We start from the raw sequence: 14489 nt of genomic DNA on the forward strand, positions 1-14489 counted from the left end.
AACAGCAATCAGTTTCCATGATAAAAGCTGCAAAGAACATTTAGAAGGTAGACCTGCTGCTTCTGTGTGTATATTTGTCTCTGCAAAATAAGCTGCCAAATAGAATAACAATGTACTCTTAATTCATATACATATACTTTTGGAAAGTTCAAAGGTCACTGAGTCATGAAATGACCTTTGATATTTATTGAATTGTATCCTGCCGTGCTAGCTGCTAGCAGTTCTGCAGTGGCAGACAAGTGTGGGCCTTCCTGGCTGTTGAGAGAATCTGCACAGATGGAATGTAATGTACAATGCTTTTGGCATATTGAAATTATCTTTGAAGGTTTTGATATTGTATCTTCGTGCTGTGAGTTGATTTTAGCATTGTGGCTTTTTGTATTTTATTTTGAAATGGCTAGTGATGTATTTTTTTTGTTTAGTAAAGTACACAAAATGGGAAAGGGCTCATGATAAGTTGTTGTCATATGTTTTTCATTTTGTTCTTCTGTTTTTTGTCTTTGATTCATTGATGTAGAATTAATTGCAGTTTTCTCTCTTTCTTATATTTTGTTTGGAGGGAAAAAAGGGGATCAGTTTTGGATCTGTAATAATATGAAATAAAAATGTCTAGGTAATCTCTTTCATGTAATTGATACATTTCGTGATAGTGGATCATTATTTCACTTACGCTTTTATTGTGTCATATTTTTCATATCTTTTTTACATATTCCTTCCATTTCACTAGGTACAAACTGTGAACAGGACATCAATGAATGCTCCAGTTCACCCTGTAGTGCTGGCTCAACATGTGAGGATCGAATCAATGGATACCAGTGCATTTGCCTTCCAGGATTTACTGGTCTGATATGTGATATAGACATTGACGAATGTTCAAGCTTACCATGTGTGAACGGAGCCACCTGTCAGGATGTAATAGATGGCTATGAATGCACCTGCGTACCCGGTTACACTAATGTAAACTGTCAGGACGAGATTGATGAATGTCTTCCACAACCATGCAGCAATGATTCAACATGTTTAGATGTTGTCAATGGCTTTGTCTGTGACTGTTTCCCTGGATTTACTGGTCGGCTCTGTGAGACAAACATCAACGAGTGTTTAAGTAACCCCTGCACCAATGGTGCCACCTGCATTGATGACATTAATGGTCATGTCTGTCACTGTGCAGTGGGGTATGAAGGAGAAAGATGCGAGATGGAGATAGATGAATGTCAGAGCAACCCTTGTCTTAATGGAGCTTCCTGTTGGGATGAGTTTGATTTGTACATTTGTGAATGCATAGAGGGATACACAGGGACTAACTGTGAGACAGATATTGATGATTGTATCAGTAACGACTGTGAGAATGGAGCAACCTGCATTGATGAGGTGAATGGATACAGCTGTAGGTGTGCACCAGGGTTTCAAGGCGATAGATGTGAAGCTGACATTCAAGAGTGTCTTAGTGTACCATGTCGGAACGGAGCAACCTGCATTGATGAAATCAATGGCTATTCCTGTGAATGCTTGTTTGGATTCACAGGCATCCTCTGTGAAACTCAAATTGATGAATGTGCCAGCACTCCATGTGCTAATGGAGGCATCTGTAATGATTTGATTGGAGCCTTCAGTTGCACCTGTGCTGCTGGATTCATTGGGGACAGATGTGAGACGGAAGTACTGGAGTGTGCTAGTACACCATGCATGAATGGGGCTACTTGCAGAGAAGAAATTGCACGATACACATGCACCTGTCCAGTGGGTTTTACTGGTATTCATTGTGAAACTGAAATCGACGAATGCGCAAGCTTGCCATGTCAGAATGGAGGACAGTGTACTGATTTGATTGGTGGGTATAACTGCTCCTGTCTTCTTGGCTTCTCTGGAGTCAACTGCGAGGTGAACATCCAGGAGTGTGACAGTGATCCTTGCCAGAATGGTGCTACCTGTGTAGACCAGATTGGCAGATACAACTGCCGATGTGTAGAAGGATTCCAGGGAACAGAATGTGAGATCAATATTGATGAATGCAGTAGTGGACCTTGTCAAAACCAAGCAACATGTTTTGATCTTGTCAATTCTTACAGATGTGACTGTCTCCCAGGCTACACAGGGAATCAATGTGAAATCGATTTTGATGAATGTGATGATGATCCTTGTGAAAATGGAGCAACTTGCATGGACTTTGTCAATCTCTTTTTATGTGTATGTCTTCCAGGATACACTGATCCGACATGTTCCACAATTATCAATGAATGTGATAGCAACCCTTGCCAGAATGGTGCTCCATGCAGTGATCTGATAGCAAGTTATACTTGTGAATGCTTACCAGGTTTTCAGGGTACCAACTGCGAAGCAGATATTGAAGAATGCGCTAGTGATCCTTGTCGAAATGGGGCAACTTGCGAAGAAGGAGTCAATGGGTATAACTGTTCTTGCATTGAAGGATTTACTGGAACATTCTGTGAGGTGAATATTGATGAGTGTTCCAGCAACCCATGCTCTAATGAAGCTACATGCAGTGACCTTGTCAACTCTTATCGTTGCCTTTGCCCTCCAGGTTTCCAAGGCTCTGAGTGCAGCACTGAAATTGAAGAGTGTTCCAGTGATCCTTGTCAAAATGGAGCCACTTGTTTGGAAGAGATTGCGCGCTACATCTGCATTTGTGCCTCAGGGTACACAGGTGTACACTGTGAGTTTGAAATTGATGAATGTGCTTCAAGTCCTTGCATGAATGGAGGACAGTGTACAGACCTGTTGAACCAGTTTCAGTGTGAATGCTTACCTGGTTTTGAAGGAGAGCGTTGCGAAACAAACATTAATGACTGCGCCATTGGTCCCTGCTTAAATGGAGCCGAGTGTCAGGACATGATCAATCAGTATACATGCATCTGTCTGAATGGCTTTACAGGGACCAACTGTGAAGCTGATATAGATGAATGTGAAAGTGATCCATGCGTTAATGGAGTTTGTCTGGATAGGATTGGACAGTTCTTGTGCAACTGCACACTTGGATATCAAGGTGACACATGTGAAATAGAAACAGATGAGTGTGCCTCGAATCCGTGTATGAGAGGTTCATGCATAGATTTTATAGGTCGCTACGAATGCCAATGTGAAGCGGGATACTCTGGAAGAAACTGTGATTTAGAAATTAATGAATGTTCAAGCAGTCCCTGTTTGAATGATGCAACATGTCAAGACTTGGTCAACACTTATAATTGTATCTGTGCACCAGGATTCTTTGGGACTACATGTGCCAATGAGATCAATGAGTGTGGAAGTTCACCATGCCAGAATGGAGCCAACTGTACAGATATGATAGCCGGTTATGTTTGTGAATGTCCCAGCGGCTATGAGGGTGCAAACTGTGAGCTTGACAGCGATGAGTGTTCATCAAATCCATGTCTTAATGGAGCCATCTGCCAAGACTACTTGAATGGATATCAATGCCAATGTGCAGCAGGGTTTCAAGGTATCCTCTGTGAAGACAACATTGATGAGTGCTTAAGTCAGCCTTGTAGGAATGGTGCCACGTGCGAGGATGAGGTGAATGGTTTTAGATGTGTTTGTCCTGTTGGATACACTGGTTCTGTCTGTGATGATGATCTGGATGAGTGTGCAAGTAACCCATGCCTCAATGGAGCATCCTGTACTGACCTTCATGCAGGCTATACATGCCAATGTGCTCAAGGATTCTCTGGAATATTTTGTGCTCAAAACATTGATGAGTGCGATTCCAACCCTTGCCAGAATGGAGCAGCATGTGTAGATGGTGTTGCAGGTTTCACATGTACCTGTTTACCTGGTTACACAGGGTCATTCTGTGAGGCAGAGATCGATGAATGTGAAAGTGATCCTTGTCTGAATGGGGCATCCTGTCAAGAAGGTCTTGCTGGCTATGCCTGCCTCTGTACCTCTGGATTTCTAGGGGACCATTGTGAAATCAATATCGATGAATGTTTATCAAGTCCATGTATGAATAATGCCACCTGCCGAGATGCTGCTAATGGATTCATCTGCTCATGCCTTCCTGGATATCAAGGAGCAAGATGTGAACTTGACATTGACGAATGCCAGAGTAACCCTTGTGAAAACGGAGCCTCCTGTGAAGATTTCATCAACCGCTATCAGTGCAGCTGTGCTGATGGTTTTGAAGGAATAACTTGTGAAATTAATCAAGATGAGTGCGAGAGCATTCCTTGTTTAAATGGAGGACTTTGCATAGATGGGATCAATTCTTTTACATGTAGCTGCAGCCCAGGTTACACAGGCGTCACTTGTGCTTTGGAAGCAGACGAATGTGAAAGCTCACCATGTGTAAACGGTGCCAGCTGTAGAGATCAGTTCAATGGATATGATTGTCTGTGCCTGGATGGGTATGAAGGAGCAGAATGCCAGATTGACATCGAAGAATGTGGAAGCTTTCCATGTATGAATGGAGCAACGTGTATGGATCTCATCAACCGCTACGAGTGCGAATGTGCAACAGGGTTCGAAGGTGACAATAGTGTTGAAACTCTGCCATGCAGTTTGCATGGCCACTAACATCCATCCATTCCTAATGATCCCATTCATTTGTTTGCACGTATCCCAGCATTCCCTGCATGGTTCCTGAATAACTCATAACTACCTTCCCTGTATGCTAATTGAATGTATTAATGCGTGGTGCTGAAGGTCTATTTCAATTCATAGAAGAAACAGTGTGCCTAACCCATCTCTAGTATGATAACATTATAATTTATGCATGCTTTGTTGCTAATATTACTATCTATGTACCTGTAACACTAATTTACTGTTAATGCCTGACATATCACAAACATCTTTAACCCATCCATACTGTATGAAATGTTCCTTTTGGTAATCCTGCAAAATTATAGGAAAACATCTTTATATTGCATTGCTGTTTGATCCTGTGAAACTGAAAATGACACAAGTCAAAAAGAGAAGTAACTGACTTACAAATGAAAATAGATTACTGATGTAGAGAGAGAGTGGAGTGTCTAATATTGTATCAAAATGTTTTTAATAACAAATTTAATTATGATCAGTGATTTTCAGTATTTGTTCATACCTCAGGACAAATACATATGGAAGCGGTATAGTGACTCTCTCATTTTTTTTTTCATTACATATGTGTACTTACAGACACATGTCTATGCTCCTATCCTGTTAGTTTGAAGTATTAACAGTTTGATTGGAATACATGTATTCTCATTAATCTACCCTCTTTGTGCTTTCAAAACAGACAAACTTCTGTTCTTTGGTAATGGGCTTATCTTTGCAAGGTGCTTTGTAGTGTTTTTTTTTCTTTTCCATTCTATTTTATACCTCTATTCTAACCTGTTCTTATCTGCATACATGTTTTGGGTGTTTTTTCATTTACATGTTATGAAGGTGGATGACACTGTTGCAACTGTTGTTGAAAGGCACACTTCGTTAAGAATCTAATTGATTTTCAAAGGTCCAATCTAATGAATGCATGCTTTAGACAAGGTATTGAATCCATGCTTGTTGCTAAGGTTTAAGATCTCTGTTTATTCATTCAGTATGAGAAAAATTGGGGTAATTTGAATGGACGGAAGATTTAATTGGTGACATTATTCAATAAATCATATTTCGCACCCTTAGTTTTTCTTGACAATGTTCTGTTGAGCTTTAACAATGCTTCTCTTTGTTGTTTTTTAAAACTTCTTTTGATCAGGAGTCCATTGTGAGACTGAGATAGATGAATGCGCCAGTGGGCCATGTGTGAACGGAGCATCCTGCATTAATGGTATTGGTGGTTATCAATGTCAGTGTGTTTCTGGCTATACTGGTAGAAACTGTCAATCGGAGATCACAGAATGTTCCAGTATCCCCTGTCAGAATGGAGGAAACTGTACGGATCTCATCAATGGATATGAGTGCTCATGTCTGCCAGGTTTCCAAGGTAAGTGGAAACCATTCTGTCTAAGTTTGTGATTTATCGTACCATTTCCCTATGGTAGGTGCTCACGCGACAAATGCCCCTATGGAAAATTTGCACATTTACCCAAGCATAAAACAAACCTTACCCTAATTCTAGTCCTTATCCTTTCAATATCTTTAATCAAAGTCCCTATCATAACTAAAATGCTACTGTTTAGCTATAAATGAAACTGACTCTGGAACAATAAAAGCTATTATGTTTGATCAATTTTCATATAAGAATCCATCCTGCGATGCATGGCAATGCAAGAAATGTAAAGGTACATATTGAATTACTGAATGATTCAATTTTCATAACTGCTATAAAAGTGATGGGTTAAGGTTCTATTTGGAAAACTTGAATGCTTATGGAGGCTTACGGTCTCATGGTTCTGACTCTCTATTAAATCGTAGATTTGAAACCTAGATTTGAATCCTGGTCATGGGGTGTTATCCTTCTGCAATTAATTTACCAGACATGATATTCTCCTCTTTTTTTTTCTTTTTTTTTTCAGATTTTTTTTTACGTGAAATTCTTTGCCCAAGAATATTCTCATGCTGTTTTTTTATTACTTTTTTAAGTCAAATGATAAAGCTATCATGCAGACTCACCTTGAAAACTCACTTTCAATTTCTTTACTATGCAAGAGCTTGTAACCCCGACCACGGCGTCTCTGACTTCGTCGGGACTTAGCCACCTTTGGCTACCTTTCAGATTTTTTTTTTCAGAGGGGAATATCATGCCTGATTTTACCCATAAATGCACTCAACCCAGATTAAGTAAATACATGTAGGTACCCAGCAAGATTGATTCCTTGAATGCACTGAGCGCTAGAAACGGCAGCTTTAGCTATTTCCAGGGTAATAATAATAGTGCACCTTTGAATAGGTCAAATTGATATAGGTGGCGTTATACACTCGCCTATCATTAATAATAAATGCATATTGGGTTCATGACAAAGTATGCAATTTCTCCCCTCAGGTATACACTGTGAGATCAACATAGATGAATGCTCTTCAGATTCATGTGTGAACGGCGCCACCTGTCTGGATGGCATAGATGGATACACTTGTGAATGTGCTCTGGGATATGAAGGTTCACATTGTGAGACGGAAACAGATGAATGTTTGAGTATTCCCTGCATGAATGGAGGGCTTTGTACTGATCTCATTGCCGGGTATAACTGCTCATGTTTGGCTGGATTCCGTGGATTAACCTGCGAGGTGAACATCGATGAGTGTGCCAGTATGCCCTGCCTCAACCAAGGTATGGATGCTATATGTACACTAGTGGTAAAATGAATGTTTTCTGTTTGGCCCGAATCCCCTAAAAGTGGTTTTGAAAAATGCTGGTTGAACCCATGGTTTATGCAGATTTTGTGTATAAATTGTACTTGGACTCATTAATAATATAGTGTGCTCAACCATTGCAACAGGTGTCAAATTAGTGCAATGTGACAAAAGTGCACTTCAGCATTGGACATTTTGTAAACTTGAGTGTTATTTATACAAGAGATCTGCATAAACCATGGGTTCAACTGACAGTTTTCAAACCATCTTTATGAATTTGGGCCTATGGGTCTGTTTATGTAGCTTCCTTTCATCCCAATTCATGTTATTCATACGATGAGTCTCCAAAGACACTAGTGGGTTTACAACTATTTCCTTACAAGATAGCATTGGTCATGAGTAAGACTTGGAAAATTGTAAATATTTAACTGAAGATGAATCCCAAGCACAGGAAAGAATAAGGATTAATCAGTAGAACTAGAACAGAGATCCTATTATGCTAATAACATTAATTTTCAAAATCACCCATTGTTTCTACAGGTGACTGTATAGATTTGGTGGATTCCTATGAGTGTAACTGTACCGGTGGTTTCTTCGGTACACACTGTGAGTTGGATGGTGATCAATGCGAAGGATCACCTTGTCTTAATGGTGGAACCTGTCAAGACCTAGTCCTGGACTTTCAGTGTACCTGTCTTGATGGACTATCGGGAAGAAACTGCGAAGTAGATCTGATTGATGAGTGCCAAAGCTCTCCGTGTCAAAATGAAGGTGTGTTTTCATGGTTCAGAGCGCTATTTCTTTTAAAAATTTGTCAAGAATACAAGGTCTTGTCTCACAAAGATTTGTGAATTATGTTATCAACCTTAACGATGGAAATCCATCAATGTCATCATTTTCATGTAGGAAATGTACACAACATCTCTTTGGAAATGAAGGGGATCAGATCGTTTTGTCAAGACAATGATGCATGTATGAGTTTGCATCCAGGGAATAATTTTGCTCTACAAATTTGAATAGCATCTTTGGTCATTAGGGGAAAGTTCTCAACTAAGTACTGTACAGTCCTATATAAAAATATGCTATACAAAAGACTTAATGCATGGCAGTCTTTCAAACATGTGGAGCAAATTGCAATGGAATACCAGGAAAAATTATTCCCTGACATCTATATTTAAAGTGCACTTTAAAAGGACGCACACATTCTACCTGCATAAATGTTCCATTCAAACTTTAACCATTCTGTTTTCATTGTTTTTCTTTATTCATAAACTTTTTTTCTTTACCAAGACTGGATTCCCTTATTATGTATTTCTGTCTAATGGGAAGATGTGAGACGAGGAATATAATATTCATTCAGCAAGAACTTGATCCACTTTGTGTTGCACTCAACCCAGGTGATGGGAATGGATACCTGACATGATTAAATCCTTGAATGCTGTGATTACTTCTGATAAAGAGGCAGCACAAGCTACAGAAGGTGTAGAAATAAATGCACTTTGGTTCCTCTGGAAAAGCATAATGTAAACCCAAATGTCATCATTATAATTAGAAGTAGTAGTAGTAATAGTAGTTCATCATTATTATCATCGTAATTGTTTATTTATTTATTTATTTCATTTATTTATTTATTTACTTATTTATTTATATATCCATTTGCAGGTGTTTGTATAAACCTGGTAGGAGGATACGAATGTGACTGTGTAGGACCATGGTTTGGTGATCACTGTGAGCTTGATGGAGATCAGTGTGTTTCCTCACCCTGTCAGAATGGGGCAACTTGTTTAGATGGCACTCTGTCCTTCCTGTGTAGATGCGTGAATGGATATTCAGGTATTTTTATGTTCTACATTATCCTCTTTTAGTTTCATTTAGTTAATTTTGTACTACAAGCAAAAAGAGTTTCAAAGCACAGGAGAGGATATTTGTATCGTTGCTGCACTGTTCCAATTCATACTATTATTCTACATCACTATCAAGCAATCATACAGGATTATTGCAATGTTACATACATATAATGATATACATTTGAATTATAGTTAGTTACAAAAGGTATAATGGTAAATCACAGCCAGTAGTAATCAATTTACCAAAACAATTGACGTCAAACTGTCAATGTCTTTGAAACTCCAGTAATTACTTTCTTTGCCATATATATGATGTTAAACATACAGTGACCATAAAGTTTTGATCTTTTCAGCTTACCATAATTGTGGCATAGAATATGTTTCATTTTAATCATAGTAGTGTTTTCTTTCATACAGGTATCTTTTGTGAGACTGAGATTGATGAATGTGCCAGCCAACCATGCCAAAACAGTGCTACATGCTATGATGTCATCAATGGATATACATGTGATTGTGTACCAGGGTACACAGGGGTGACATGCAATGTAGACATCGATGAGTGTGCTGGCATGCCATGCCGCAACGGTGCTACCTGTCAAGACCTCGTCAACAACTATACCTGCAACTGTCTTGGAGGCTACACAGGGTTGAACTGTCAAGTCAACATAGACGACTGTGAGAATAATGAGTGTGAGAACGGGGCTATGTGCATGGATGGTATTCAAACCTACATGTGTCTGTGTCAGCCAGGATTCAGCGGTGATCTTTGTCAGACAGACTTGGATGAATGCCAGAGCAACCCTTGTCAGAACAGCGCCCCCTGTGTTGACCTTATCAATGAGTTCTTGTGCGATTGTCTTGCAGGTTACAATGGTAGTCTGTGTGAGATTGAGATTGATGAATGCAGATCTGATCCTTGCCTCAATGGTGCAACTTGCACGGATGCCATCAATGGCTTCTTCTGTGATTGTGCTTCTGGGTTTGAAGGCCTCACTTGCAGTATAGAAATTGATGAATGCAGTAGCAACCCATGCTTGTTTAATGGCATCTGTATGGATCTGATAGATGGGTATAACTGTAGCTGTTCACCTGGTTACTCTGGCTTACGGTGTGAAACAGAGATCAGGGAATGTGCCAGCAATCCTTGTCAGAACTCGTCTCCATGTCTTGATCTCATCAATGCATATTTCTGTAACTGCACAGCTGGATATGAGGGTGCCAATTGTGAACAGGAAATAGATGAATGTGCAGCCAACCCATGTCTGAATGAAGGTCAGTCTCTTTTCTTATATTTTCTCATCTTTTGCCCAGATTGCTGAGAGTCAATTCATAATACCACATTAAATACCAGCTATTCAAGCGAGAAATAAGGGCAAAGTGAATGTAGGGCATGGCAGGTCAGGGCTCCACACTAACCCTTTTTTTCTACTGGTCCAACCTATTCATGTCGGACCAGTAGATACCCAGTTTTTCCATTTTTTACTGGTCCGAACCTAAAATCTACTGGTCCCCAAAATAAAGAAAACATTAAAAAAAGGTGTGAGTTTATTTTGCTGTCCTTTCTTGTTACCCCCCCCCCAAAAAAAATGAAGGAATGAAAGACAAAAAGAAACAAAGGAAGAAATAATAAAAGAAAGGAAGGAAGAACAAATAAAAGGTAAAGAAAGGATAGATGTGAAGGAAGGAAAAAAGAAAGAAAGAACAAAAGAAAAAAGGAAAGAAAGAAAAAACAAAAGACAGAAAGTAATGAAAAAAGGAAAGAAGCAATAAAATAAGAAAGAAAGGGTATAAGGAAAGATGGAAAGAAGGAAAAAAGATAGAAAGAAAGAAAGAAAGAAAGGAAGAAAAAGGGTAAAGAAAGGATAAATGTGAAGGAAGGAAAAAAAGAAAGAACTGAAGAGGGAAAGGAAGGAAGGAAAGAAAGAACAAAAATAAGAAAGAAAGAACAAAAGAAAAAGAAGAAATAAAGGAATGAAAGAAAGAAGGAAAGAAATGAAGCAAGCAATATAGAAAGAAAGAACAAAAGACAGAAAGAAGGAAAGAAGCAATAAAGAAAGAAAGGGTAAAAGGAGAGATGGAAAGAAGGAAAAAAGAAAGAAAGTATTGAAAGAAGGAAGAAATAAAGAAAGGCAAAATGATAGATAGAAGGAAAGAAGGAAGGAAGCAAGCAAGCAATAGAAAAAAGAAAGAAAATGTAAAATAGATGAAAGTAAGAAAAAAAAGAAAGACCGAAAGACAAAGAAAGGAAGGAATGAGGGAAAAAAGAACGAAAGAAGAAAGGAAAGGAAGCAAGCAGTAAAAAAAAAAAAAAAAAGGTAAAAGGATAGATGGAATGAAGGGAAAAAAGAAGGAACAGAAAGGAAGGAATGAATGAAAGAAAGAGAGAAAGGGCTGAAAGAAGGAAGAAATAAAAAACAAGAAATGGTAAAGAAAGGATGGATGGAATGAAGAAAGAAACAAAGAATGAAGGAAAGAAAGGGTAAAAAGAAGGAAAGGAAGAAAGAAAGAAGAGATAAATATAGGATGGATGGACTCAAGAATAAAAGAAAGAAAGAAATAAAAAAAGAAAGAGAAAAAGAAATAGAGAAAAATGTTAAAAGGACAGAAAGAATGAAAGAACGAAAGACAAAGAATAATTAAAAAAGAAAGACAGTAACAAAAAAATTAAAGAAGAGAGGGAAGAAACAAAGAAAGATTGAAAAGAAAGAAGGAAAGAAAGATAGAAAGAAAACAGAGGAAGAAAGCTAAAACTATCATAAATAAATTATCAGTTTCTTTTTGGCTCAATTAAGATATAGCTACGAAAGAAACCAAGTGTATCAACACACACACAAATGCATATGTGGGGCTATCATGTATTCAGACGATATCACTCGAAACCCGATCTCTTTGAACTAAAACAGAAGTGAAAATTTCTCCTTTTACTGCTTACAAATGACAGTTACCCCAATTTTTTGGAAATATGGACATTATAAGAGCTTTTCATTAGTGTGAAATGTGAATTTTGACCGTTCTGTGAGAGATTTCTGCCAGAGGTTTGCCAAGCTTCGCCAAGCTTCGTTCGTGCAGCCAGTAGAAAATTCACCATGTTGGCTGTGTGGCTGGCTAGCCATATGTACACTGTATGTTACCCTAGTAAAAATTGCATGCGATTCATTCTGTGTGTATTCTGTGTGTGAATGACCAAATTTAACGGGAGGAAAATGGTTTGCAATTTGAGTCATGGAATATTTTTTATGTTTATGTTGGACTATTGAATTTGACCATTTCTGGAAAAGTTACTGGCCCAACAATGGTTTTTATTACTGTTTATGTCGGACCCATAAATCTTGCTATTTTTGGAAAAATTACCGGCCCGACAATGATATTTTCTTACTGGTCTTGTCGGACCAGTAAATCTTGCTATTTCTGAAAATCTACCGGCCCGACAGTGATTTTTACCGGTCTGGGACCGTCGGACCGGCGCTAGTGTCGAGCCCTGGGCATGGGTATGCATTTTTTTTCTACTAATTTCAGTGAAGTGTTTATTTAATTTTCTTATTGCTTTCTGTAATGATGGTATGCATAAGGTTTTTAAATAGCAATTGTAAGGCAGTGATCTTTACAGTTTGCACCACATATTTTATTCATTTTGATATTTCACAAAGATCTCTTCAATGTATTTATTCAGATATATATTACAGACTAGCATTTGAATCAGAGTCATTTTTCAGTAAATAATGAATACTGAATCACTTTGCTAATCCCTTAAATGCTTTATTAAATATGTGGCAGCAATGCTACAGTCAGGTATTAATTTCATATATTGTTTTCTACAGAGTATGTAAAGTCTACATAGGCACATAGATGCTATATAAAATAATTTCCCTTAGAGTTGGTTAATTTTCAGGACAAGTTTGTTTCCCTTCATGTTTACTTTCAGCTACCTGCTTAGACCTTCTTAACAGTTATCGGTGTGAGTGCAGCGAGCAGTTCAGTGGTGCTACCTGTGAGATATTTATTGATGCTTGCTCCTCCAACCCTTGTAAGAATGCTGGTTCATGTACCAACACTGGTGATGGCCAGTTCTTCTGTACCTGTATGCCTGGATATACTGGCAATCTATGTGAGGAAGAGATCATAGAGTGTGCCAGCAACCCTTGTCAAAATGGAGCCACCTGTGTGGACAGAGTCAATGGATACACATGCAACTGTGTGGCTGGATATACAGGTATGACCTGTATGTCAGGTTGAAACTGTAGTGACTTCTAAGTTTATCTTATCTGAAGTAGATATTTTCATGTATGCAAAATTATTTGAACAGAAGTTTAATTTATAAGTAGCTGAAATTTTGAGGATTTGATATATGCATGTACAGGTTAGATAGAATAGTGTTAGTCATTGAATTTGTGGTTTGTGAATTATGATTTGATAATCTATATGAAAACTATATTTTGTTATTTGTGGTATATAGGTTCTAATTGCCAGACCAACATTGATGAATGCAGCTCCAATCCTTGTCTCTTTGACGGTACCTGTGCAGACGTGATAAATGGTTATGTTTGTAGTTGCCGTAGCGATAGAGCTGGTCTACGATGCGAGTTTGAATCCACGTGTATCAACAATCCCTGTTTGAATGGAGCTCAATGTAGTGACCCTCCGGAGGGTATTGGTGATCCGATCTGTGACTGTATTCTTGGCTTTGAAGGAAGTCTGTGTGAGATTAATATTGATGAATGCGCATCGGGCCCATGTCAGTTTGGTAAGTAGACCTGATCCCGTAACATAAAGCATTTCTACGATTGATTGCATTGATTATTAAGTCTGAACTATGATCATTAAATAAATTAAACCCAAGATCAATCTGCATTTATGCAATAATAATGAAAGTGATACATAGTTTTTGTATAGCACATATCACTTTATAATATAATTTACTCTGTGTTTCTAAAGTACCTGGATATTAGAACCCGGTCTTATCTCTGCAGCCTTTACTGCATGCTTGCGTTTTAAGGAATTAATCCTTTTAGAAATACATTATGATAATAATCACTGTTTTAGCACTTAATGCTGTGTTTCTATGCTCCTTTTAGGATGTTACTACTATAACTTGACCATTGGATTAATTTATTGTTCCTCAAATTATTATTATTATTTTTTATTCCCAGGTACTTGTGTAGATGGTGTTGATGCTTACAGCTGTGATTGTAACTTTGGGTATACAGGACCTACTTGTAATGAGGTAGGATTGTTACTATGTAATTCATTTGTTGAACATTTTGGTATTTTCCTATCATCCAGGACAAGTGACGTAATTTTGAGGTTTTCCCAAATTTCTTTTGATATAGAGCCATAAAAATCATATTAAATATATGAGAAGAATAAGTTGAATATTGTGTTCATAATATCATGCTTTTGATATATGTTTAAGGATAATGATTA

At 38.1% G+C, this 14489-nt stretch overlaps 1 protein-coding gene across 1 annotated transcript in view; it reads left to right on the forward strand.

The window, feature by feature from the left end:
* LOC129271116 (fibrillin-2-like) overlaps window positions 1-14489 on the forward strand; it is a 54137-nt gene that overhangs the window by 10253 nt on the left and 29395 nt on the right. The window contains exons 7-15 of the mRNA XM_054908477.2: window positions 728-4483; window positions 5687-5914; window positions 6914-7198; window positions 7762-7992; window positions 8884-9054; window positions 9486-10340; window positions 12991-13278; window positions 13522-13809; window positions 14216-14289. Coding sequence (XP_054764452.2) covers window positions 728-4483; window positions 5687-5914; window positions 6914-7198; window positions 7762-7992; window positions 8884-9054; window positions 9486-10340; window positions 12991-13278; window positions 13522-13809; window positions 14216-14289 — 6176 coding nt within the window. The remainder of the gene's footprint in view (window positions 1-727; window positions 4484-5686; window positions 5915-6913; window positions 7199-7761; window positions 7993-8883; window positions 9055-9485; window positions 10341-12990; window positions 13279-13521; window positions 13810-14215; window positions 14290-14489) is intronic.

This window comes from Lytechinus pictus, chromosome 11 (genome assembly GCF_037042905.1).
Source record: "Lytechinus pictus isolate F3 Inbred chromosome 11, Lp3.0, whole genome shotgun sequence".
In the NCBI taxonomy this organism is placed as follows: domain Eukaryota; kingdom Metazoa; phylum Echinodermata; class Echinoidea; order Temnopleuroida; family Toxopneustidae; genus Lytechinus; species Lytechinus pictus.